Here is a 27,134-nt window from a genome sequence, read left to right as displayed (position 1 = left end):
AAAGGGATTTGGAAGTTCTGGTCCATAGAAAGCAGAATGTGAGTCAGCAACGTGTCCAGGCAGCCTAAAGGGCCAACCATCTCTAGGAAATGGCCATCTCTTAAGCCATACCATACCAGCGAGCAGAGCTGTAATTATGGATAACAACTTAGGGCAACCATGCATGCTGAGCACATATCCTGCCAACTTTTGCTGAATTTGGTGGATAAGGAATTTCTTGGAAGGTCACAGCCTGAGGATTGTGGTCAGTGGCTCTATGTCCAGATGGAGGCTGGTAGAGAGGTTGTGGATGCCCCGTCCCTGAAGGTGTTTAAGGCCAGGCTGGATGGGGCCTCAAGAATCCGATCTAGTACTCAATCTAGTAGCTGGCAGCCCTACCTGTGGCAGGGGGGGTTGGAACTTGATGATCCTTGAGGTCCCTTCCAACCCAAGTCATTCTATGATTCTGTGAACTTACAGCCACTACTGAGGAGGATCATGGCCATTGTACTTGGTTATGCAGCACTCAGCAGTGCTGATTAAGAACTGTTTTGTTGGTTATAGTTTGAGTAGAAAGTAATGAGAGTAGGAACGGGAGAAACGTGTCAGCTACCATGAAGAGGTCATGATGGCTCCTTTGGTTAAGATTCAGCAAGGTGATAGTGCAGAGTTTGACACTGTCATTGGTTTCACTGATCTGTAAGCTTCAAAAATGGTCAAGTTACTATTTGAGTCAGATTATTCCCGAGGAAAACGATGGGCTTACTGCTTCTGCCCCGTGATGTTTTGGTGATGAAAACTAAAAATGATACTTAAAGAAATGATTAATGCAGTCTGGGTCTCAACTTGTTTCAGCAACACGCTTTCTACTCACTGTAGAGATGGAGGTTTTACTTGCTGACTGAAAGAAGAGGAGTTGGTAGTGGTCAGGCATTTATCCATTGGAATGAAGACTGGGTAAATGTATGTTTGTATCAGGATTGTTCTGGGGACTCACTACCTCAGCTTATTGGGGTTTTTGCTGTTTTATTTCTCCAGAAGTGGCTTGTTGGTGAATATACAGATGGATGATCACTTGGGTTCCTGTCTTCAGTTCTTGTCTCCTTTTCTTTTACCTGAAAAGGGTTTTCTCTTGGTCATCTGCATTCCTTCCCTAATTCCCTAGATGTGGTTACAGCTAGGGTGGGGATTTTGAGGAAGGGGCCATGTTCTGCAGAGGACGGATCCCTACTTAGGGGCAGGGGAATCAGAATGCTCTTCAAGAAGCTCTTCTTTTCACAGTGATCTCTGGTCCTTGGCACTTCACTAACCAAGTGAAGTGGACTACCATGGACTAACCCTTGGCTGGGTTAGGTCTTTCACCTTAAGATGCCCGCAGATGCAGCATGGAATAGGGGTAGCACTGCTGCTGGATGCAATACCACGCAGCTCCTTCTCTCTCTTTCATTGTTTACAGCTTCCAGCTTGAGAACCACTTCAGTCAATAATACAAGATAAGATTAAACAAAACTAAACATACTGGAAACACAGTTTCTGTTATCGGTTGAGCCAGTGAATATGTTGGCTGACTGGATAAAGCTGTTGATGGACATTGTCTTCTCTGTTCAGTTGTGCTAACAGCCTAATTAATGCTCTGGGAAATGGTTGTGTGAGCTCTTTCTAGTCTGCTTTGTCAAATTAGGTTAGATCAGACCACCATCTGAAGTGTTTGAAATGAGCGGGCTCTTCTCATCTGGAACAGATCAGAGAGCTCACATGGGCACATTTCCAGCACATTAAAGCAGGTAATAACTTCTGACAGGGAAACAAACTGAGAAGCAGAAATTGTTGTTGTCTTCTGCTGGTGCATGTAGTTATGGAAGAGACTGTCTATCAGCAGATCTGCCTCTGTAGCAGCCATCCCTCTTACTTTTGCCATCCTGATTTGATTTAATGAGAAACCAGTCTCCTCGGAATTTTAAGGAACTTCAGCAGATAGTTTTTGTGTGCCTGAAAGCAGGGCCAAGAAATAAACTGGGAAGCTTTGTGATATGGCCGTTCCTGTGCATGCTATTCTAATACTTTTCTCACTTTTTCTTTCAAGTCTTTGAAAGAGCTTTGGAGGAGTTCAGTGTAGAAAAGCAAAATAATGTTTGTGTCCACTGTGATTAAGATGTCAGTTCCTCTGACCTCTAGGTGACCCAGCAATAAACTGTACACTGAAACCCTTCAAGCAGCCTCTAATTATTTAAACAGTTTTGCGCTGTTACGGTAGTCTGTTTTCTTGTCAAAACCTATTAAAATGTATTCCTTTATTTGCACATGATGAATTGCTTTGATGTTAGTGAAATAGTTTTACCTCCTGTGGGCACAGGAGGTTTTCTGACATAGTGTCTTGAATGGAATGAAATGGAACTTCTGTGCATCAATGTGTTGTGATCCTTTAGCATGCGAAGTAATAAGACTGGGAATTGGTGCAACTTGAAGTATTGCATACAATAAAACATCTTCAAAATTATCAGTGAAATTTGGGAAGTATCGGTCCAAAATTCCAGTTTGTGAAGGTCAGGCTCTCTGACAGTGATTTCATATAGAAGTTTTCCCCCTTGCCCAGAGATGTGCTGGCTTAAGGTCTGTGCTCCTTAAAGCACAAGTAGTTATTATGAAAAATAGTTTCCTTTGAAGATTTGATGAAAGTTGGATTGCTCTTCAAGGACACAGTGGAAGTTTGAAGTCAGTCTTGCAAGAGCTAAGTTCTGAAACGTGTCAAAAAGGGGTTTTAGTAAAGGGGGTAAATTTGGCCTTTGATCTCAAAATCATGCCTAAAATTACTTATTGTTACTAGCAGGAATTCAGCTGAAAAGAGTAGTGTTGTGATGCTTAAGCAGGTATAGGTGCTCGTAAGAAGTACAGTGCACAATTTTTGTAATAGATAGGGTTGGCAGAACTCTTGGAGCTTCAAGTGCATGTAACCATGATTTGACAGCTCAGTAATTCTTCATTTGAGGCTTTCTGTAAGAATTGCTATCGTAAGTTGTCAAAGACATCTGAGGACCATTTTGCTTGGCTCTTTTGCTCAGCAATCCGTTAAACGTTAGCCATTAGAAATGCACGAGTTGTGTAAGCACAGAGATTGACGTTTGGAAATCTCAGTTTGTGGTTGCTAGTCAGTGTGCACTCAGAGCTGTGTGATCTACATCGCTGCTCATCTGCTCGGGCCTTGTAGCTACAGGAGTCTTTATTTATTTCCCCCTGAGTTCTCTGCTTTTTTTTTTCTTCCTTACTGTTATCGATTGTTGTGAACTTTGCCAGGAGAAGCTGTCTGCTTCTTTTGATCAACTGTTGACTAGAGCAGGCTGGAAAGCATTACCTTTTCCTTAAGATCTCTACTTGATTTCTCAACATTTTTGCAAATCGTTCAGCCAACTAGTGTGATCAAACACATACCCTTGGGTGTTGGTGTGTGTAGAGTTAACATCTCTCGGGTACGCTCAGGTGGATGTGTACAGAGAAGTACATTGGTAGATGTCAGGACGTCAAACTACGTCCTGATGTTCAGGTGGACAGTATCCATTGCTCTCCCCGCATCAGCCAGGCCAGTTACTTTGTGTAGAAGATTAGTGTGATGTCTCCTTTGTGATTCCTTGCTGAGAGCACCAGATATGCAGCAGCAGCATAGAGATGCCCATCTTCATAGAGGGGACATTGCAATGGGACATAAGTGTTTCAGCTTCCTTTTCCAAGTGACAGAGGAGCCAGTGAGGAGACTAGACTTCATCCTTACCAGGGAAAGGCATCAATATACTGGAGGGCCACCAAAGTAGCAAGAGCTGGAGCACTTTCCATGCAAGGAGAGGCTGAGAGCTGGGCTTGTTCAGTCTGGAATGGAGATGATGCTGGGGGGACGTTATGGGATGCCCCAATGCCTGTGGGACATCAAGGAGATACTGTGTCATGTAAGGACAAGAGAAAACAGACATAGAATCACAGAATCATTAAGGTTGGAAAAGACCTTAGAGATCATCTAAGCCAACCATCAACCCCTCCCCACCATGCCCACTAACCCATGTCTCTCTGTGCCACGTCTCCATGGTTCTGTAACACGTCTAGAGATGGTGACCACCACCTCTCTGTGCAGCCTGTGGCAGTGCCTCACCACTCTGAGAAAATCAGGTGGAAGTAGAGGCCCAGCATGGGTATAAGGAGACACTTCTTAGTGAATCCTTGAGCAGTGTGGACAAACCTCAGAGCTGAGCCTGCTGTGAGCAGGAGGCTGCACCAGAGATCTCAATGCCCTTTCCAGCTTCAGTTGTTTTTGTTTTCATGGTGATATGAACTTTACATTGCACTGTTTGCCCGTATTATTAAAGTATGTCTTATTCCTTTCTGAACAGTTTGTTAGAAGAGTAGTTTGCTGTAGGTCAAGCTAGTATAGATTATGACCAGCTATTTTGGGTTAGTGGCACTGAACTATTACATACTTTAACAGCAACTGAAAATACTGTTTAATTTCTCTGTTATGATTAATTTTAGCACTGATCAAACTTATTTTGTTTCAGATAAATGCAAATGAAATACAGAGATTTTCAGATTTTCCATTGTCAAAGAAAACCCTGAAAGGTCAGTGTAAAAATTCTCTTTAGAAAATAATTATACTAGGAATGAATGCATTATCTATTTCCATATGAATAAATTTTTGCCTTAAACAAACTTTTAAATGAGTATTGGCATATACAGTGTTTTCTAAATGGAAAAACATAGCTCTGGATGAAACAAAAATGATTTTTTTTTTCTCTTCCCTTTTATTCCCTTCCTATCTTCAAAATACTAGGACTGCAGGAAGCTCAGTATCGCATGGTGACTGAGATACAGAGGCAGACCATAGGTTTGGCTTTACAAGGTAAAGATGTACTTGGAGCTGCCAAGACTGGATCGGGGAAAACCTTGGCTTTTATTGTACCGGTAAGTAATTGACATCATTTGCACTTAAGCCTAAGAGGTTACCTGGGAATAAGAGGATGTTAAATACTTATGGTTAATGATCTTGGGAGAAAGGTTGTAGCTCAAGTGAGGTAAGCATTCTTAGAAAGCCAAAGCAGACTAATGTAAGGAAGCTGCCTGAGGTTCTAGGGAAGGTATATTTTGTTCCTAGGATGCTTAGAAATCTCTTTTTGATCCTTGTATCAGTGGGCCCTGTGTGAATTAGGAAGACTTTTGTTTTTCTTTCAGGAATACGTTTTCCTTGTGCAACTCTGGTTGTCAGATTCTTTTGAAAACTATGTGTATGGATTAGAACTGTGGATTAGGCTTCTTTGGATGTGTGGTTTTCATACAACGAAAATTTTAAGATTTGGCTCTTACCTGATAAACTGAAACACAGCAGAGACCATAGACTTCCTCTTCTTGACTGTGTTTTTGGACTCCTTGAAATCACTTCCAGGTCCAAGCAGGAAAACAGTAAATCCCCCACTGGGAATGGTACTTTTGCTCTTTTACTCAAAATGTTACATGCTGCATTTAATTCCTTCAAATTCCTTGAAAATATAATTGAGAGGTTTCTTTGTTTCTTTAAAGTGCACATACAAATGCATGCAAAACCCTTCATCTTGTGATTGGAGGAAAGGAAAATAAAATGTGGTTTTGATTACGGAGGTTTTTTGATTTAAACGTGATTTGGCATTTTTGCAACATAAAATTGCTTTGGAGTCTGTTCTGTCAGTGACTGTGGTGAAGTAGTATGCATTCTGAATACTCTCAAGCTGAGATTTTTTCTTTATACCGTTTACTTTCATTACTAAAGAATAGGAAACAACATAGTTGGCTTTGAAAGATAGTCTTGTGGGTTTGAGAAATGAAACAGAAGTGAGATTGCAGAAATTGTAGATTATAGAACGGCCTGGGTTGAAAAGGACCGCAGTGATCATCTAGTTTCAACCCCCCCCTGCTATGTGTGGGGGTCTAGTGCCAGCCACTAGACCAAGCTACTCAGAGCCACATCCAGCCTGGCCTGGAATGCCTCCAGGGATGGGGCATCCACAGACTCCTTGGGCAACCTGTTCCAGTGTGTCACCACCCTCTGTGTGAAAAGCTTCCTCCTAATATCTAACCTCAACCTCCTCATCTTAGTTCAGTCCTATCACTATCTACCCTCGTAAGCAGCTGTTCCCCCTCCTACTTATAAGCTCCTTTCAATTACTGGAAGGCCACAGTATGATCTCCCTGGAGCCTTCTCCCAGTTCCCTCAACCTTTTCTCATAGGAGAGGTGCTCTGGCCCTCTGATCATTTTAGTGGTCACCAGCTCTGTTCTGTACTCATGCCCTTAAGGACGGTTTCCCAGGGGATCGATCCCACCCAGCAATTCCTTAAGCAGCTGGAAGCTCGCTCTCCTGAAGCACAGGGTCCTGACTCTGCTTTTTGCCTGGCCTGCATTCTTCAAGATCACAAATTCCACCAGGACATGGTCACTACTGCCAAGGCTGCCTCCAGTCTTAACCTCTCTAATGCTCTCCTCTGCATTGGTGAGCACCAGGTCCAGTAAGCCTTCAGCTAGGAAATCTAGAAGCAGAAGTAATTTTAAAATAGTTTTAGGGATAAGATAGGGAAGTATATAGACAGAGTAGAAAAAAATGGTAAGAGGGTGCTAAACAACCTTTGATATTTCAAAAATACTTCAGGTATTTCTTTCTATGAAGTCTTTGTGTTAAGATTAGCTAAGACTGTGCACTTGTAAGAGGGGAAACAATCCTCGACTGAGATATGTGGTAACACTAGATGGAATGCTCCATGTGCACCATGTGTGTATGATATTACTGTATGTCTAAAACCTAAATTAAGGTCACACTAATCGTCTTCCTTCTAGATGCACTTTCTGATTTTCACAGAACCTTATGACCAGGGAACGTTTATTCAACAAGTATCAGTACCATCAGAATTCATACATAATCAAACCATGTGAAATGCACGCAGATATTTCTTCATTATTTGAATTCATCATTTGAATTAGCAGCGCGTCATCTTTTTCTATGACACTTCTTGTTGTTACATATTTTTCTTCTGAGTTTTTTATAATGAGAAAGATTTTTTTTTTTTTCCTTTTTTCAGGCTTTGGAACTCCTGTACCGCCTTCAGTGGACTTCAGCAGATGGATTGGGAGTTTTGATCATATCCCCCACCCGGGAGCTGGCCTTTCAGACTTTTAAGGTGCTGCGTAAAGTGGGAAAGAATCACGACTTCTCAGCTGGCCTTATCATTGGAGGAAAGGTGTGTCCTCTGTTGGAGCCTGCTGTGAGGGAGCATAAATAAGTGCTGTAAGAAGGGCTAGTTTAGGAAAGGACACTCTGCAAAACAGAAGTCATGGTAGAAAGTAGTTAATTGGAAGCAATTAGAGACACGCTAATTTTCCTGTCTAATATTCCTCCACTACGTCTTTTAAAGCTCTTGTATATTTACCATCTTTACAGGTTATGTGACTGGGTCAAACTTTCTCCCAACCCTTCCTGCCCTATTAAATCAGATTGCTCTGAAAAACATTTGCACAAGCCACTAGTGTGAGCATGCTGATAAAATGTGGTGTATGTATAAAATAAGGGAAATCTTGATTCTTTCTGTAAACTGTCAGTAGGTTGAGTTGGGCTGAGGTGTCTGCTACTGGGCTTCTAGTATGAAAACAGCCAGAGTTCAGCTGGTTTAACATATTTTCAGGATCTGAAAGAAGAGGCTGAGAGAATCCACCACATAAATATGCTTATTTGCACTCCAGGACGGCTTCTACAGCACATGGATGAAACCTCTTATTTCTATGCATCTGATCTGCAAATGCTGAGTAAGTTGTTGAGTGCGTCACAAAACATAGAAATATTTTGTAGTAGTTCATAATTAAGAGGGGCACTTCCTTGGTTTTTGTATGTAGATGAAAGAACATTTAAGTTTGCATATGCACAAATTAAAATGGAAAACAGCACAATTCCTTTCTTTTATGTACTTGCTCTCAAAGCAGTTGCTAAGATTTGCATTTCTTAGGATGACAATAACTAGTAGGTGAGTTAAGTAGTGAACCAAAACCACCTGTGGTATCCCATATCACCCTTCAGGTATGTTTTAGCTACAAGATGGCCTTTGCTTCCTGGCCCTGGCTCTTGTTTTTCATGATACAATAACGAATATTTCTTATAGTTAATTACAGCTTATGTATTTTTGGACCGATTCTAGAAAACATATTTCTTTTTGAATTTTAAGCCAGATTAATGCTTCTTCCAACCTGAATACAAATTTCAGCTTAATGGGAGGGTTTGCTTGCCTCTAAGAACTGTGCATAATCATTAGCATAGCTTGAGGAACTTAGGAGCAATTAACAAGCTAATGAAGCTGATAAATTGCAGAACCAGGCTTGTTATACTCAGTGCTGTCCATGGCAGTTAGACTAGATTTGCATTAAACGTAGGCTCTTTTCTTCAAGTTTTGTTTCTACTTATTCCCTATGATGCAATGGCTAATTGAACTTAGGCACAGAAGAGCCCGTTTTTCTCTGTCTTTTATGGTACAGTACTGTTTTATATTGCATGCTTTTGTTTTAGTAGTAGGGTGGGGAGTTGGTAATTTACAGGCTGTGTGCAAATTGCTGAACTTTTTATTTGGAATATTTCTCTTCCTATGCTTCAGCATGTGAAATGGAGGGCTGTAGTGCACAGGTTATGGAAAATGCTATGACTTACACTGCAGCTTTTTAAACCTATTTTATGGAGTATGTGAATATCTATAGTAAATCCTGTCATATGTGGTAACTAATCTTTGCAGTTTAAGTAGGCATGGATTTTTGTGCTTTACGGGATTAAAGTCTTTAATAACAAAAGGAAAGCTAAAAACAGGTTTTCTCAAATCTGTTTCTCAATTCAGTTCTTGATGAAGCTGATAGAATTCTCGACATGGGTTTTGCTGATACAATGAATGCAATCATAGAAAATTTGCCTAAGAAACGCCAGACCTTGCTTTTTTCTGCAACGCAAACAAAATCAGTGAAGGATCTTGCACGGTTGAGTTTAAAAGATCCGGAATATGTTTGGGTTCATGAGAAAGCCAAATTCAGGTATGTTGATGATTTATTTTTTGTGGGTAGGTTAAACAGATTGAGATCCTAGTTCACTTGCTTCTCTGACTGTCATTTTCCTGAATCTGAAATCATGCATCCTTCTCCTTCCATCTGGTCAGACCTTGCTGCGTGCCACCCTGAAACAAGGTGTTTCAGAAGAGAGGTTACTAGTTCTGGCTGATTTGCTATGGGGGCATTGAGCCTGCACTTTGTGGCTCCTCAGGCTCCTTTTCTGGCTGCAAATTTATTTTCCTTGGCAATAAGCTTCAGATTGGACTGTGTCCTGGATGAAGTGGTGTCCTGGCTGTGGCAGGTGTCACTTCTGAATTGCTACTTGTTGTGTTCTTTGTCTTCCTTCATGTATGTGTGTGCATACAAACTGTGTGGGAGCACCAGATTTGTTGAATGAATATGAATCTTCAGTATGTTGTTAATGAATCTGACATTGCAAGAAAATGCTGCTCTATTGGGACCATGCAGAGTGACAGTCTTTTTTGCATATGCAGTATTGGTGCCCAGCAGGAAGAGTCTGGCATATGCCTGTGTGCATCAAGACCTGTTGCTTCCAGAAGTACTGAGTTTACTGTGCATGATCAGGACTGCAGCCCTGTGCACACCCAAAATAAAATTGGCATGCTGTGCAATTTGGCTCTTGCTGAAAAAAAGTACATGTTCTTTTTTTCTCAGATTTTGAAAAGGGGAAAAAAGTGCAGAATGCTACTTAAAGACCACAGAAAAGCAAAATCTTATTCTCTCGGTGCCAAAATGCTTATGAACATGTATGACTTTTTTACACCTGTCTTAAGGAGTATGTAAATGTTTCTGTACATAAAATGAAGGTGGAGAAAGGTGGAGCACACTGATAAAAATGGCTTACCCCAGAACAAATGAGAAATCATTGCCAAAATGAACAGTAGGAAGAAGTTGAAACCTGAGGCAGTGTTTTAATGAACTACCTGTCTAGATTCTCTTTATTGCTCTGCTGATGCCTTTGATAGTATTTTCTTTTCCTTCCAGTCAGTATATTAAATAAACACGATTGCTGGAAAAAAATGTAGTTACTCTCCTTGTGTCAGAAGAGGTTGTAGAGCTTAGCATGGAGTCTTCAGTTTGAGGGTTGTCTATTTCACAAATGGTGTTTTTTGTGAAGTCTAACTAATTTGAGGTTTTGTAATACTGGGGGAAATACAGTTAGATAATAAACTGAATCAAAAAAAGGAAACTTTCATTTGTTTTAGAGTTTATGACTTTAGTACACAGTATATTGTTGTGTTATAGGGACGGTTTCCTCTGAAAGATCTACAGGGCAAAAATAATAAAATAAAATAATAAAAGAAATACTGTGATGTAATTCAAATTAAATAGTGGAATAAAAACTGGAGCAGCATCTTGTAATTTCATTCTTCTAAGTGGCACCTTCAATACAATAAACTAAATTTAAATACCCTTGGTCTGTCCAGGGAGAAGCAGAGGGACTGTGAGATGAGCATTTGGATGTATTTCTAGGGCAAAGAGGCCTTTTTAAAAAAAAGTTATTTTGCAAGTAAGTGCAAGGTGACTTAAGATAATTGTTCGGTGCTTTACAAAGGCACTTTACATGTCAGGGTGTAATCAGTAAAAATACATCAATGCTTTTTTTTTGTCTGCAAGTTTAGACTGTGCTTTGACATTGCCTGAAGCACAAATGATGCTTTAATAGCACTAATAGGCAAAATTGCATTTTAAGTCAAGGCAATTTGAATGTCGCTGCTTAGAGATGGGAAGAGTTGGTTGTGCTGCAAGTAGATGAATTTAGAAGTAATGCCAAAAGTTGCCTCCTGTCCTTCTTCTCTCCCCTGACATTTTCTCAGGAGTTGATTCTTTTGATAGTAGCTTTCTAGTTGGTCTGCCAGAGACTTGTTTCTCAAAGCAAGACAACTTTCCAGCCTGACTTTTTTTTTTCCTTTTTGTGGGTACTTGTCAGACACTTGATTCAAAAGTGAAGAAAAAGACAGGCAGCTCTGTAGATGATATGTACCTGTATTTTCCTCTCTTTTTTTTCTTTGCTGTAATGTTATGATTACTGTGGTACCTAATTTTTTTCTTCTAATATTTTTTTTTAAGTACCCCAGCAACTTTGGATCAGAACTATATCGTTTGTGAGCTTCAACACAAAATAAATGTGTTATACTCTTTCCTGAGAAGTCACTTGAAAAAGAAGAGCATTGTGTTTTTTGCAAGCTGTAAAGAGGTATGACTATTTTATTTCATTGTATTTTTCATTTTCTTTTTAGCATTCTGGGTTACAGAGTTGAATAGTTTGCAGCTGCTTTCTTTCAAAGATTTTAAAGGTATTTAATATAAGAAACTCTAACTGTGAAATAATATGGGAAAGAATCATAAAATCATCAAAGTTGGAAAAGACCTCTGCGATCATCTAGTCCAGCCAACCACCCACCATCACCATTTCTCCACTGAACCATGTCCCTCAGTACAACATCTAATTTTCTCTTGAACAACTCCAAGGATGGTGATGTAGTCTATTGTGATGTACTGGATATTGTTTTTACTGTGTGATGTTAAATCTGTTTTTTTTTTTCCCCTAATTTGTTGTATAGGTCCAGTATCTATTCAGAGTGTTTTGTAAGCTCCAGCCTGGTCTTCCTGTACTGGCACTGCATGGCAAACAGCAACAGATGAAGAGGATGGAAGTCTACACGTGTTTTGTTCGGAAGAAGGCGGCAGTACTTTTTGCTACAGATATTGCAGCACGTGGCCTGGGTATGTACCCACAGAAGTAGGCATAAAATCATAACTTTGTGAATAATGACATTAAAACTCTGTCAGTGACAGCATGCTTTGACCACCTGATTTGTAAGAAATGAGCCTGTAGTTTGCCTGTGAGCCAAAACATTTGCTTCTTAAAGAGTTCTGCTGTTTTTTTGCTGGAGATGCCAGCTTCGTTTGCTCTTAGTTTTTGTCCCAGAAAGACCTAAACTGTCAGTAGTCTTATTATGATGTTTATTAATAAAATAGTCAGTGGAAGCTATTTTTTTTTTTCCCCTCCAGTCTGTGGACAATGTAGTTTTCCCAGCCGGAAGGCAATCTGGTTTTTCCAGATTGTTGTGTGACGAATATCCAGAATGAGGGAAGATAGAAATTGTGATGTATTGGCTTATTGCATGCCTTAAGGAAGATTTCAGCAGCTTTAAATCTCTCTGATATGCTTGCATCCCATGGGTTATTCCATAGGATATGGAAAATTACTAACCTACCAGTATGTGGAGAAGGAAACTTAAAGAAATACTGGTGAGGGGTCTGGAGCAGAAGTCTTATGAGGAGCGTCTGAGGGAGCTGGGATTGTTTAGTCTGGAGAAGAGGAGGCTCAGGGGAGACCTCATTGCACTCTGCAACTTCCTGAAGGGATGTTGTGGTGAAGAGGGGTTTGGCCTCTCCTCCCAGGCAATGAGCAGGACCCGAGGAAATGGCTGCAAGTTGTACCAGAGGAGGTTTAGGTTAGACATAAGGAGAAATTTTTTCTCTCAGAGAGTAGTCAGGCACTGCAATGGCTGCCCAGGGAGGTGGTGGAGTCGCCGTCCCTGGCAGTGTTCAAGAGGTGTCTGGATGAGGAGCTACGAGACATGGTTTAGTGCTTGTGGTAGCAATGGTAATGGGAGGAAGGTTGGACTAGGTGATCTTGTAGGTCCTTTCCAACATTGTGATTCTGTGGGTAGCAGTATAGTGTTGTATTCTTAAATAGGCAGAATAATAGATGATGGGCAGGAATATTTTACAGGCCTGTTTTAGCTTGAGTTTCTTTTCTTTCATCATTACTTGCTTAATTATGATTTCTTTCTTTATATATTTTATAGATATTTGGACATTATTTTTTTGTTCTTGGCTGATTTTACGTTATGACATGAGAACCTTTTTAGGAGTTTACTATTTCTTCTTTCAAATAGGAAACTCATTGTCCAAAATCCAAGATTTTGTCAGTAATGTTACGAGTGGAAGGTACTCAGAAAATAGAAAACAGAACTGCAAATGGCTTATCATACCTTCTGCACTGCTGACATCTCACTAGTGAGGAGCTCGTGTGGGTATGGTTGGTTAGGTTTTGAGAGTATGTATAACTGTCCTATGGCATAACTGCAGACTTGGTCAGGGAGTAATACTAATTATTACTGCAATGCAAAGCATGCTGCTTCTGGATGAAGTACAGCAGTTGGAAGGTGCTCATAAATACTATAATTCACATAGAGAGGTGACTCCTTTGACAGACTTGGTCACCCTCTCAGTTTTGCTGAGAGCGTGTGATGTTTCTGTGTGTGGATGGCTGAAGTAGTGCTGTGTCACCACTGCTAACTTCAACCCCAAAGAGTGTAGGTGAAAAGTGGGTTGGATCTTATTTATTAATGTGATGTTTTATCATCTATGTGACACAAAGCTTGTCTGCTCTTGTCAAGTGTGAAATTATGTTCCATTCAGTGCGCTGTCATAATTTGGAAAATGAAGACACCATTAATTTTAGCTTTCTTTGATGAAGAGGATGACTGTTTATGATATGCTAATACATGCAATTAATTTTATTTTTATTTCAGAGGTTGCACTCAGTGTCTATAAATTGGTTTAAATGATGGTTCCTACAGAAATTAATGCTCCAAAATATTATGTTGCCCTTGATTAGGAGGGTTTTGAGTCAAGTGAGCTTAAATTTTGGCATCTTTCTTTCTTTGCAGATTTTCCAGCAGTGAACTGGGTCATTCAGTTTGATTGTCCAGAAGATGCAAACACATACATCCATCGAGTGGGAAGAACAGCCAGGTTTATATTCACTTCTCATTAATATTTTAATGTTTAAAATTAGATAGCTATTAGGACAGATAATTGGCTGGCTGCACACTTGCTTGAAAAAATCAGGACAAAAATTGGAAAGAAAAGAAAGGAACCAAAAGATGCTTTTGATTATCTAGAAATAATGGTCTAACTTAACCTTTTGATAGTGAAAGACTCCTTACAGCAGAAAGAAAGACCATGTCTAGTTGTTTAATCTGATAAGGGAAGATTAAGAGTGAGGAAGTAAAAGTCTTCTTTTGTACTTGGCAAGTTTACCTCACTGGCTGAGCTGAGCACATTTGTGAGTGGAAATGCTTCTTTTGCCAGTGCAGTGTATAGATAAATACAACTTAAAAGTTTGTGTCCTTTTCCTTTTTGTCACTGCAGACTCTTCAAAAGAATGGAAGTATTTTTTTCTTATTTTGATTTGAGGAGGAAGGAATTGGACAGTGTTATCTACTGGTTAAATTTTTAATTTTCTAAGTCACTGCTAGAATTCTATTCATAGGGCTAGCCTTAGTTAAAATATTTGTGGCTAAGTCCTTCTGAAGGAAGGGAGTTACCTAAAAATGCCTATGAGAACCTCGTCCTTGGTCTCTGAAATGGGTTTTTAAAAGAAACTGAAGTTATTGCTGCATAATTTGGTAGATGAAAAACTTTACTCAATTATCTGAAGGATGACATGCAAGACCTGGCATTATGTCTTTACATAATTGAACTTGTTTGTAGTAGGCTTTTATCATCTGTGTTGCAATGCAAGTGGAAGTCAAATATAGTGACAGAACTGTTTCCTAGAGTAGGATTTAGTAGCCAGCACTACCAAATCTGTGTTTCTGGATCGGATTGCATTAAATTTTGTACTTCCAGAAAATTCCAGAATCTGGAATTTTTAACCAAAACTTTTTAATCTGCTTGGTATTTTTTCTACACTACTCTTTCCTGTGCACTGTATTTTCCTATCTACTTTTTGTTGTAGAAGGGACCAATGAATTTTTAAATGCTCTTGGAAACATGTTATTTATGAGCAGAATCAGTGAATGTTAGGTGCAATTAGATTAAAAATATAGCTAATTCCATGGGTCCCAACTTAGGGAAAAAAGCCATAGACTTAGAGGTCTGTGAACTGGTATTTTTTGTTTGTTTTGTTTATATTCTGTGTGGCTTCCTATTAAAGCTTGTAATTCTGTCTGTGGTATAATGTCAGAGTGGAAAGGAAAGCAATGCATTTGGCACTGTTTAATTGGAAGATCATAAAAAGGCTTGTTGAGATGTTTTTGGGCTACATCCATGCTTTAGCACAACCCCAAAGTGACAGCCCTTACGCCTTTTCCCATTCTTTTTAAGTGCCAAGAATCATTATCAGTAGTTGTAGAAGGCAGAAACTACTATGTAAAGACTAATGACCACCCATTTTTTCTCAAAGCTTTCAGTGAAGTCCCACTGACTGGATCCTTATTCTTGCAGCTCTAAGGGTAGCCAGACCTTACCTAAATTGTGTGTACATCTGGGCAAATTATTTGGCTCTGGGCAGCCTGGTCTAGTGGTTAGCAACCCTGCCTGTGGCAGGGGAGTGGAAACTAGATGATCATTGTGGTACTTTTCAACCCAGGCCATTCTGTGATTTGAACTGGCAGAACTGACTTTAATACTGAAAGCAAATTCCTTCTGTAGGTAAAGTTTTACAGGTATTTTCTGTCTTATAATCTTGTGCAAAGATCAGATAAGGTTCTGCCCTACGCTGGGCTTTCATTTTGGACAAACGTTAGGTTCTCTTTCCTTGAAGTAAAGCATTTCTGGAAACATGATGTAAAGATCACTGGATGAATCTGAAATAAACTACTGAGGATGGGTGATGTCTACTAGCTTTAGGTAAATACTGTGTACTAAGTAAATAGAGCAATTTTGGACATGGGTAGTTGAGAATGTGTTTCTTGGTAAACTCTGAATACTAAGTAGGAAACTTCACTTGTTTTCAGTAGCTGCAGTTAGGATGAGAGAAGCTCTTGGTTGTTTTTTTTTCTTCTAGAAATGTGATAAAAGTGAACTGTAGTTTAGTTGTCCTCATTAATAAAGTTAGATTTAATTACAAATTTTCATGGGTTACAAGAGTGTATAATTGCATGGAATGAAAGCTTAATTAAATATCTCAGCTAATTAGGAGACTGTGTGAAGCTGTAATTAAAATGGGGGTGCCAAATACTGTTTACTTCTGAAATCAAATTATTTTATGATACAAAAGTAAATATGAAAGTCAAGAAAAAATTTTTTTTGGAAGGGGGTTGAAAAATGTTTGACTAACAGTTGTGGATGTGTTCCCCCATCTGTTTTTTGGCAAAATTACTAAGCAATATCTAAAATGAAAGATAAAGATTGATTTTTTTTTTTTAATGGAAAAGACCACCACGTTCTGTAGGTAGCATTTCACTTGCATTGCATTCTAACGAAGAGCATAAATTGTGGCTTCAGTTTTTTTGATTTATGGTGCAGTAAGATCAAGAAAATCTGAATGTTGGCCAGTAATGCTTTTACTTCATAGTAGAATTGGCATATTTAGATTTTGATTTAACTTGAAGAGTATGCTGCTATTGGAATAATTGAAGCTATTTCTTCCAGCTGCATCTTAAAGTATTTTTGTAAAGTCTTAACTAGTTCAGTTAGAGTTTTTTAATGGCTGACAATATTGCAGCCATGCCCCAAAATATTTTTGGCTTGATACAGTCTCAGTGAAGTCTATTATTTAAAATATCACATCAAAGTATTTTCCTGTGGGTTTTAGTTTCAAAAATTCTTAATAAATAAGAGATATTTGTAGCAATTATCTGCAAAATTCTGTTCTGATTCCTCACTGCAATTGATGGCTGGCTTCCCTGTAGTCTGTGAAGCCCAGAGTTAAAAATATTCTTTGATCCCTTTTGTGAAACAAGTTGCAGTGCCACTAGGGGACAGCAGAAGATAATAGTATATGAAGCACACTGATAACCATTTTTTTTCCCCCAAATTGTTTTTTTAAATATAACTGTATGTAAGTCGCATAGCATGAAAGTAGGATATACAGGGAAGCTTTTCTTCCAGTCATGACACTGGCGGGTTGAAAAGATGTTGAAATGTTTATTCTATCTTTCCATTCATGTGTAAATATCTTGTATTTTGGCTGTACTCATCCTGGCATGTCTCAATAATTAATTACCTTCTTTCCTAGTATTGCATTCTCCCCTCTGTTTCTTTCCTTCAGAGCAGACTATAGAATCTGTTTCTTGAGTTTAATGATTCCCTCTGCTGGGAGTCTTTTTTATAATGACTTGAGTGCTGGGATGTAAAACAGAATAAATCTTGGCTCTACATTTGTTATCTCTGCTATATCCAGAGCTTTATACGAGTCTGACCCAGGCTCTGATTTCTCATAGTTGTGATATTTAATTCAGGTAAGGGGGTAGGTTTGCTAGGTGCTTAAACTGATTTGGGAAAGTCACTGTGGGTTGTTATGTTTTTTTTTGTTCTTGTTAAGTGTAATATGTGGATGCATACGGGCACACATATTTTGTCTAGCCATACATATGCTGTTTGACTTTTGGTAAACAATATTTTGAAAATTGGAAAGTAAAAAGTCTCACTTCCCAAAGTGAGATGCTCTATTACTTACTGCTGTGTGCTAACTGCTATTATGATCAAAGCCAAGTATGAGCGATGACTTAGAGCAGTAGCATCTCTCAGGCTATGTGTATACTCAAGAATGCATGCCTCATGTTCAACAAGGCCAAGGGCAAGGTCCTGCTCCTGAGTCAAGACAATCCCAAGCACAGATACAGGTTGGATGGAGAATGGCTTGAGAGCAGCCCTGAGGAGAAGAATTTGGGGATGTCAGTTAATGAAATACTCAACATGAGCCGTCAGTGTGAGCTTGCAGCCCTGAAGGCCAACTGTGTCCTGGGTTGCATCTAGAGAAGTGTGACCAGCAGATTGAGGGAGGTGATTCTGCCCCTCTGCTCTTGTGAGATCCCATCTGGAGTATTGTGTCCAGTTCTGGAGCCCCCAGCACAAGTAGGACATGGAGCTGTTGGAGTGGGTCCAGAAGAGGGCCATGAAGATGATCAGAGGGCTGGAGCATCTCCTTTATGGGGACAGGCTGAGAGAGCTGGGGCTCTTCATCCTGGAGAAGAGCAGGCTGTGAGGAGACCTTGTGGTGGCCTTCCAGTACCTGAATTGGGCCTACAGGATAGTTGGGGAGGGCCTTTTTGTAAGGGTGGGTAGTGACATGACAAGGGGAAATGGTTTTAAACTGGTAGAGGGTAGATTTAGACTAGATATTAGGATGAGATGCTTTACTGTGAGGATGGTGAGACACTGGAACAGGTTGTCCAGTGAGGTTGTGGATGCTCCCTCCCTGGAAGCATTCAAGGCTGGGCTGGATGGGAGCTGTGAGCAAGCTGGTCTACAGGGAGGTGTCCCTATATATAGAAGGAGGGGTTTTGAAACTAGATGATCTTAAAAGTCCCTTCCAACCCAAACCCTGCTATTCAATTTATGATAACACCAGCAGAGTACAGCTGGTGAGCTACTGCCTTTTCTTGTCTGTTGTTTTTTTCTGACTGTCTTGAAAAGAGTGACAGCTACCCAGTATGGCTAAATGGAGGGGAATATGACTCTGTGACACAAATAAAACCTAGCTGCATGTTCTCAGAACTTGTTGCTAGATACGAGGGCTGCTCTGAAAGTGATGCCTCCAACTTTACTGTATTGGCTAATGACATCTGAAGTGGATGCTGGTGGTATGGCAGTAGAGGTTGAACCTTCCCAACTACATTCCATTGCGTTTTGTTGCTGTGGCAGAGGGACAGACTGACAAAATAGTGTCTGATATGGAAGTGCTTATGAAGCAAAGGCGTGGAATTGAATTACTCTGTGTGTGAAAAATGGTACCCATTGACATTCATCAATGCTTGCTTAGTGTTTATGGAGACTGAACAGAGGTTGTGAGCACAGCGTGGCAGCAGGTGGTGTATTTCAGCGGTGGTGACAGTGGCAGTGAGGTCACCTCTGCTGGTGCAGATTTTGATGAGTGCAGCATGCAGGCTCTTACTTATCACCGGTGAAAATGCACAGCTGATGATGGTGACTGTGTTGAAAAATAGCGTTTTGTAGCTGAGAATTAGCTGTGTTATTGTTCTCTTTGTACCTGTTGTAGTTTCCATGGAAATAAACAGGAGGCATACCTTTCAGAGTGACCTACATATAAATAGGTTACTGTCCAAACAAGAGAAGGAAAAGGATATGAAATGATCAGAGAAAAAAAAAAACAAAAAACCAAACAGATGAACAACAGATGAACAAATCCCTAGGCAATCTCTAACTTCAGAGCTATATTTACCAGCAGTTTTTTGTAGGATGGTGGGCTCAAGCCTATGCAACAGAGAAATCAAAGCATTAGAAGTGAGCTAAAGCAAGGAGAAAGAGGGAAACCTGTACACTTTTTGTTGTTGTGTGTGGATTTTTTTGCAACCCAAGGAAAAGAGCTCTTCTCTCTGAAGCCAGAAACCATTGGGGGACACAGTCTAATCTACTGTTTACTCAGAAAACAGTACTACACTACTGTGTTTACTCAGCTGTATGGAGCAGGCAGACTTCCTGGTCAGTTGTGATTTTTCCTGTTGGGTTGTGTTGGTAAGACCCTGTAGGTGGCAGAGCCCAGTTTTAGAAGTACTCAGAGTTCTCTCATTAATGCTCTTTTTAAAGAAAAATACCAAAATTCTGAAAAGAGACTCTTGATCATGTAGATAAGACAGAAATTCTGATATTGGTGTATTTGTTTACAGTGCTCTTTTCTCTCTTGAAAAAAATTGAATATCATTACCACAATAGGGAAGAAATTCATTGTATAGAAGATATGATGAACAGTAGATAAAACTCTTCTTGCTCTTGGGTTTGGAGAATAAAGTTTTTTTTGTTCTGAAGCTTAAAGATTTCACCAATCCTCTTTGTGTGAGAAGGCCCGGAAGGTAGCATAACAAGTTTTACCTGCATTGAGCCCAATATGAGAGACCTAAAGCTGTAATTTTGTTGAAGAAATGTTTTAAAATGGCAGCTTATATAATCAGATTGAATAGTTGAATTTTAAAACAAAACTATGAATTACTGTGTTTCTGTGGAAGGCCTTAGGGGATAAATATGGATATTAGTTCCTCTTTGTTGAAGAGTAGCATGTGGGTTAGCAGTTTTATTCGTATGAATGTCAGGTTGAAATAGGCCTCCTCAGAATAAAACTCTGTTTTGACATTTTTTGCATTTTTATGGTACATGTCTTATATTGTTGCTTTACATAAAAAGAGTGCAATGCAGATGAACATGTATGTCAGTGAAATGCTTTTCCCTTCACTGCTGCTGCTATTTTATCAAGGAACTCGGAATAATTTAAGAACAAATTATGTGGTAGAAATAATATAACTTGACTCATTTCAGTTTTTTGTACTCTTTATTATTTGAAGTATGAATGTTAGGTTTTTAGCTAACCTACTGAAAATGCAGATTAGGAATAGGCATGGTGATTTTCTCCAGATCTGTAAGGGTGCTGGTCTCCTCGCTGCCATGAATTTTACTGTTACTGTTCTTGGGTTTTGTTTGAGTTTGAAAAAAAAATAAATATTCTCAGAGCTAAATTATTTAATAAGTAAGATTAAACTCATAAGTTTACTTAATGTCTTTGCAGATTTAGATTTCAGTCGTCAAATGAATACCAGGCAGTTAAGTCCTGTATAAATACTAATAAGATACTGCCTGGTTATGAAGCCCAGCTAGAGAATCTTTCTGAAATCACTCAAATTTAGAATTGCAGTCTGTTAATTTGATTCAAATGTTAAGCTTTTTCCTGAGGACCTAACCAGAAGCTCAGAACCTATTTACAAACTTCTTTGGATTTCAAACCTTACACATTAGTTTCCTCCCTGAGATGGCAAAGTGGTACAATGAGAATGTTACTGAAAGCCACTTTGTATGCAATAATTTAGTTTATTAGGTATGGATCATATATTGCTATTGTAAAACTGTAGTTATGCTTCACTTGGGTCCTTATGAGATAATATGCAGCAAAGTTTTAATTGCTAAACTTGTTTTTCTGGTTTTCTTTCTCTTCAAAAATTTTATGAGACTTTACCTCCTTGCAGGCATGTAGTTGTGCCTTCATCTGAAGGTTGGTTGAGAAGGAAATAAGATCCATTATTTAGGACTGTGCAATATTGGCTAATTGTAAGTAGAGAGAAATAGTTAAAAATAACCAAGAGCACCATTTTCCTTGCAAAGAAACAGAATTGTGGAAGAAATACAGTTTCATAGCATAAGTAAATAAAATCAAGAGGAAAGATTGTGTCATGGTGGATAAACTACCTTAAACTTTTGCTGAAGATCGTTTTGAACTATCAGTTAGCATTAACTATGAAGGAAGCAATAGCATGGCAACCACTCGTTGACAAGAGAATGAGGAAAAACACTTTTTGTGGAGGGCAAATTGGCAATCAGTTGTTGCTGGTCTTAAACTGTCTTCTAACCTGCATTCAGTGTAAATATATCACTCCTACCCTTTGCTTTATAGTGCTGGTGATGATTTGTCACTGCCTCCATGCTTTTAAGTCAAGATGGAGTTGCAAAGAAGTTACTTGTCTTTTAATAAGTATTCACAGTCAGCAGGCTCTGATGAATAAATAGAGAGATGAACTGGAAGTATGTGAATATTTTTTTCAAAGTTTTTTTTTGCAAGAGAGATGCAATTTTCTATAGAATTTGAATGAATAGTGTGTGGTTTAGTAAGGGATGTTAAAATCACAGTGCAAAGATTAATCCCTGAATTGTTTGGTTGATCACTTGAAAATATGATGACTAATATTGTCAATTAGTAAACAGCTGGGAAAGCTGGTTTACTTTGGGGTAAACTTAATTTTTTCCAGTACAATTTAGGGGTGTACTTAGCAAATAATAAATCATCAAATGAATTCCTCTTTTAAGACAGATATTTGGTTTTGGTGACAGCCTGAAGACTGCAGTCAGCAGGATGGGGATAAATTCTAGTTATGTTCTACTCTGTAGAAGTAATTCTTGTGCTGAAGAGTTGCTGTAGCTGAGGCCAGCTCTTTGCTGCTTTGTCATCTGTATCTCAAAGATAGCCTTCCCACGCTTCCTCTCATTTGGCGATTATCTTTAGGATCACAATTTTCTCATTAGTAAATTAACAAGTTGTTCTTTTCCAGAAACAAGATAAAGCTCTGCCCAAGGAAGACTTCTTTTTGTAGGCCTGCATTTTTTTTTTTTTGGAACTCAACACCTATGTGAAAAAAAACTGATACAAACCTTTCTAGATTGTACTTAAGATCATTCGTTTTTCACCTTACTCAATTCTGTAATTATTCCATTTTCATGTTTGACTCTAAAAATCAGCATTAATATTAAACCATCTGTTTTAATTAATTAAATTGCATTCCTAATATAAATGGGCAAAGACTATTCCTTAAGTATATTTGAAATATTGGCATTTGAGAGTGGATATTCCCAAAACAGGTTAGGAAAATGATTACATTGCACTGGTAGTTACTGGAAGTCGTTAAGTCCCTCTAAATCTTTGAAGTCATCTTTTGAAAATATTTTAATTTTTCCTTTTTTTGGTTCTTTTTCTCAGTAGTTGTGGAAAGATGAAACAGTATAGGTTTGCAAACCTCTGTTCGTAGCCTCTTTTCATGTGATGGTACTACAGCAAAGTAAAGAAATAATTTTCTCTATATAAAGGCTATACGGAACTTAGTGTTAAACATTGAAATTACCATTGTCCACAGATTCAGATTAAATGTGTGTTTTCTTTTTCTGCATTATGTAAATGTGCCTTAAGAATTACATCTCCTGGTCTTGTGCTTCCTGAAAGGATAACTGTCTCAGCATATAAAATTTTTAGCACTAACAACACCAGGTCCTTAATTCACACCATTCAAGGGTCAGCTTGAAGGTTCATGTGATCCTGCTTGATGTTTTGAGAATGACCTCGGGGGTACTGAAGAAAAGGTACAAAAGAAAAATTGAGATAGAACAGTATTTCCTGGTCTGTTTGGGTTGGTGGCTTTCAGAGAGGGTATTTGCTTTCATTGGCCTGTGTTGGGCATTTCTTACATGATTTATATGGCACTGGTATTGCATAGTGTGTTGCATGTTGAAAATAAGAAATATATTTAAGCAGAAATATAAGAATGCTAGGTTGGCACTCAAAGGTGAGAAACGCTGGAAACAAGGAACTGTACAAACCACTTTTTTCCATTCACTGTATTTTAAGTATTCTACAAAGACTGTCCTACCTAGGTGTGTGCATATGGTAACATTGAGACTTCTTGTTGCCTTGATGGAAGTGTTCCTTGTTTATCAAGAGATTAGACGGGCATTCTTTCCAGATGTCAGGTCATTCTCATAGATCTTTTGTGAATCCTTTCCTCTCATAGCATCTATTTTGATGGAACTAGCAAAGGGGTGTATATTGCTCTGTATTCTGAATTGATGATACTATTATTGGTAGGGATATCATTGCTGTCTTTCTGTCTAATACAAGCTTTGGGTAAATAAAAGCAACTATTTTTCTCACATTTTTAATGGTGCCTGAAGTTCTTTGCAATGAATAATTAGCTGCCTTGGAATTGTGGAATGGTTAGCTATGGTATTGGTGAATCACAGAATGGCCTGGGTTGGAAGGGACCTCAAGGATCGTGAATCTCCAGCCTTGCCACCACAACAGGGCCACCAACCTCCACTGTTAATCAAGCTGCCCAGGGCCCCATCCAACCTGGCCTTGAACACCTCCAGGGATGGGGCATCCACAGCCTCTGGGCAGCCTGTTCCAGCACCTCACCACTCTCTGTAAAGAACTTCCTCCTGGCATCCAACCTAAATCTTCCCGCCTTCAACTTAAAACCGTTTCCCCTTGTCCTGCTGTTATCTACCCTTTCAAAGAGTTGAAATGTAAAGCCAGTAATTTTCCTTAAACCAAACGTATTTGTTGCTTTGAACTTTTTTTTTGAAAAGACTGCAAGTACATAATGCTGCATTAAATTTTTTAAGTCTATTAAAAAAATTAAAATCATTTAAGAATATATATATAAAATACAGTATCTCTATCTTATCCTTCACACCAAAAAAGCATTATTTTGGTGACAAAGTCCAAATGTCTTGGTGTTTATTTTGTTATTCTTGGTATCCCTTGGTATTATTACTAATCAAAACAAACGAACAAAGCCCCATGAATTTTTACTGTGTCAGCATGTGGCAGAGGCCCTCATCTTGTGTCAATTTGATTTCCAAGTCACGTACCAAAATCTAGAATGCAGGGGTTAAATTTTCATGCTGAAAAATCTTTATAAAAATTTTTAAAGGGAGGATTTTTTTTTTTTTAAATCATCTTCAGTTCCCAAACCCATTGTGTATAGTAGCATTGAAGGAAAAAAAAAGAAATAAAAGTCACCCAAGAACATCTTGTTGTGATGTTTCAAATTCATCAAATGAAAGCAGAGCTGTAATAAAAGCTGTCAGACTGTTTTAACTGCAGATTTTGTTGCTGCTTGCATTGCTTACTATACTGTGACAGATAGTGTTTATAGTTTTCAAACAGTTTTGTAGTTCTGTTTTTGCCAACTGTTTATACTTTTAGAGAAATGTGGGCTCCATATATTCCATCTGAAATGATTTTTCAGCTAATGGTGTGACTGTCATTTGCTTTATGTTAGGATGTTTTTTGCACTCTTTGGCCTCCAGTAAGCTGTCTGACTCCATCATTTCTTACACAGCATTTCTTTTCCCTTTTCTGTGCACAAGGACTGGGCTGATGATTTCTTCTGTCACTGGAATTTTTCTTGGGAAGTTATATGACCTACCTTGTCACAGTCTTGTTCTCTGTGCTTTCTGACTCAAAGCAAACTAGTAACATCTCCCACTCTTCTGCTGACAGTTGGTGTATTCTTTATTATATCTTCATAGTTATTGGTGGTAGTTGTGCGGTTGGAATAGATGGTCTTGGGGCCTTTTCCAACCTTGATGATTCTATGATTCTACGGTTTTTTTGATGGAGAAAACCAAATGCAATTGGAGTTGAGACCAAACAGGAAAACGCATTGGAGTAAGAGCAACCAAAGATTATTGTAATGGCAAGATGGGACTGGATGGAGAGGGGGTAGAAGAGAGAGAAGTGTTGGTGCGGGGACAGTCTTGGAATAAAGGTAGATAAAAAAGTTAACTTTCCATCCAGAAAACAGAAAAGACAAACCAGTTATGTTTGAGCTGAATAAAAAAAATTACCAGCAAGACAAATATGAACGGAGTAGGCACCAAACTTCTGTTTAGATAGTAAAATATGATACTAAAAAGAAATTGAAAAATAATAGTGATTTGTTTCAGATAAATGGACTACTGATATCCGTAGCCATTTGCAGGCTTATCGTCTGCTTCTGCACAGGGACCTGCCTCCCAGCACCTCTGTCAGCTCAGAGCTGTTCTATGTTGTAAGAGGCTGTGGCTCACAAGCGAGTTTGTTTCTATGCTTCTATTACAGTAATTCCTCTATGATCTTTTAAAAAAGTAGTCTTAGTTCAACATCCAAATAGAAGTAGTTGTTTGAGTTCAAAGCACTTAATGCTTGTCTGATGTTACATTCTTATAGTTGCAGGTGTGCAAAGGAGAATCTGGTGGTACCAAGAGTTAAGATTTTCCTATTGGTACAGTATGAATGCAAGTAGCTGGATCTTGTAATATTTGATCAAGTGTCATTTGATTACCACAGAAATATTTCTAATCAAGGAAAGAATAGGATCCTCTGCTCTGAATTCGTGTCTTAGACCCAGACATATAGAACTCAAGGTGTAATTTTGAAACCACGTGGAGATAGTGACAACTCATTGAACTGGTTTGGCTTTTCCCTTTTCAGAGTGAGGATGATGGTCTGATCTTTGGGCTACTAATAAGGAAGCAAACGTAATTCTGATAAGTTGTTGAAAACATTTTTATTTTTTTTTTCCTGTTTGGATCAGGTACAAAGAAGGTGGTGAAGCTTTGTTAGTACTGCTGCCCTCAGAAGAGAAAGGCATGGTAGAACAGCTGGCGCAGAGGAAAGTACCTGTCAATGAAATAAAGTAAGTGACTAAGGGCTCATCTGTTAGCCTTTCCTCGGGTATAGTGTGTTATGAGCATGGCAATAGTGATGAAGTCAAATGCTTGATTTGCTTGGAATTGGACAAACAAGGGAGATGACTTGCTTTTAATACTATTGAAGAAGAAAAGACCTTGAGAGGTTACCTATTCTACCTCTTTTGTTGAAGATAGGATCAGCCATACAAATTACTTACACTGAATGCCTGTCTAATTTGCCAGTGAATATCTACACCGTTTCCCTGAGTGATCTCATCTATACTCAGCAGTTCCTGTCATTAAGGCTTTTTTCTCAAGTGTCTGATAAGTCTTACAGTAAATGTATGTGAAATATTTCTTTAATCCTTTGCCAGGAACTTATGGAAAATGACATTCTCATACTCTCTGCAACTACTTCTCATGTGGCTGAATGTTATCACACTATCTCCTTTTCTTTTGCAGATTAAATAATTGCAGTTTCTTTAATCTTGCCTTGTAATGTTTTTCAGACCATTTATCATTCTTATTTCTCTTAGCTGGAGCTTCTTTACTTCTAGAGTATTTCTCCAGTTTGTAATGGCCTTTCTGAATCACTTACCTGATGAACAAGATTTTTTTTTTTTAAAGCATTACTAAATGATCATTTCTTATATTTCAGAGAATATACTAATGAAAACCTGCTCTGTGCTTTCTGTACCAATGAAAACTAACTTTGAAAGAGCTGGGGGGGAAAAAAAAAAGCAAAACAAACAGCTTATTTCCAATATCTGTTAAATGCTATGTAATGCACTTGTAGGAAAGACAAAAGCCTTAACTGTAAAAATAATAAATAAAACACAAAAAGAAATAAATGATTTCTTCCTTAGCAGCACTTTGTTTTTTGATGCTGTCAGCTCACTGATAAGTCAGAAGGCAAAACAGAATGAGAAGGAAATGCAGGAAAAGAAGTGAAATAAAACCAGCAAATACAATGTGAGCTGGACTCCATTTTGAAAACTTGTGTAGATGGGGTTACCTCAGATGTCAAAATGTGATTGAATAAATCAACAGAAAGATGGATGAGAGGTAGGAAATAATTTCCATACCAGTAGATAAGAACAGTTAGAACTGTTCTATTTTTGGAAAGGTATGATTTGAAGGTGAAAA

General features: G+C 38.7%; 1 protein-coding gene across 2 annotated transcripts in view; it reads left to right on the top strand.

Moving 5' to 3' along the window:
- The window catches only part of DDX10 (DEAD-box helicase 10), a 165,346-nt gene that overhangs the window by 891 nt on the left and 137,321 nt on the right, over positions 1-27,134 (top strand). For both annotated transcript variants that reach the window (XM_031606202.2, XM_090133885.1), the window contains exons 2-10: positions 4,518-4,578; positions 4,790-4,920; positions 7,061-7,219; positions 7,661-7,781; positions 8,852-9,041; positions 11,148-11,274; positions 11,642-11,804; positions 13,763-13,847; positions 25,892-25,993. In XM_031606202.2, the coding sequence (XP_031462062.2) occupies positions 4,518-4,578; positions 4,790-4,920; positions 7,061-7,219; positions 7,661-7,781; positions 8,852-9,041; positions 11,148-11,274; positions 11,642-11,804; positions 13,763-13,847; positions 25,892-25,993 (1,139 nt within the window). The remainder of the gene's footprint in view (positions 1-4,517; positions 4,579-4,789; positions 4,921-7,060; positions 7,220-7,660; positions 7,782-8,851; positions 9,042-11,147; positions 11,275-11,641; positions 11,805-13,762; positions 13,848-25,891; positions 25,994-27,134) is intronic.

Source organism: Phasianus colchicus, chromosome 1, assembly GCF_987193195.1.
Source record: "Phasianus colchicus chromosome 1, bPhaCol1.hap1.1, whole genome shotgun sequence".
NCBI lineage: Eukaryota > Metazoa > Chordata > Aves > Galliformes > Phasianidae > Phasianus > Phasianus colchicus.
Note: the sequence above shows the minus strand (reverse complement) of the source record. Positions and strands in the feature narration are given on the sequence as shown.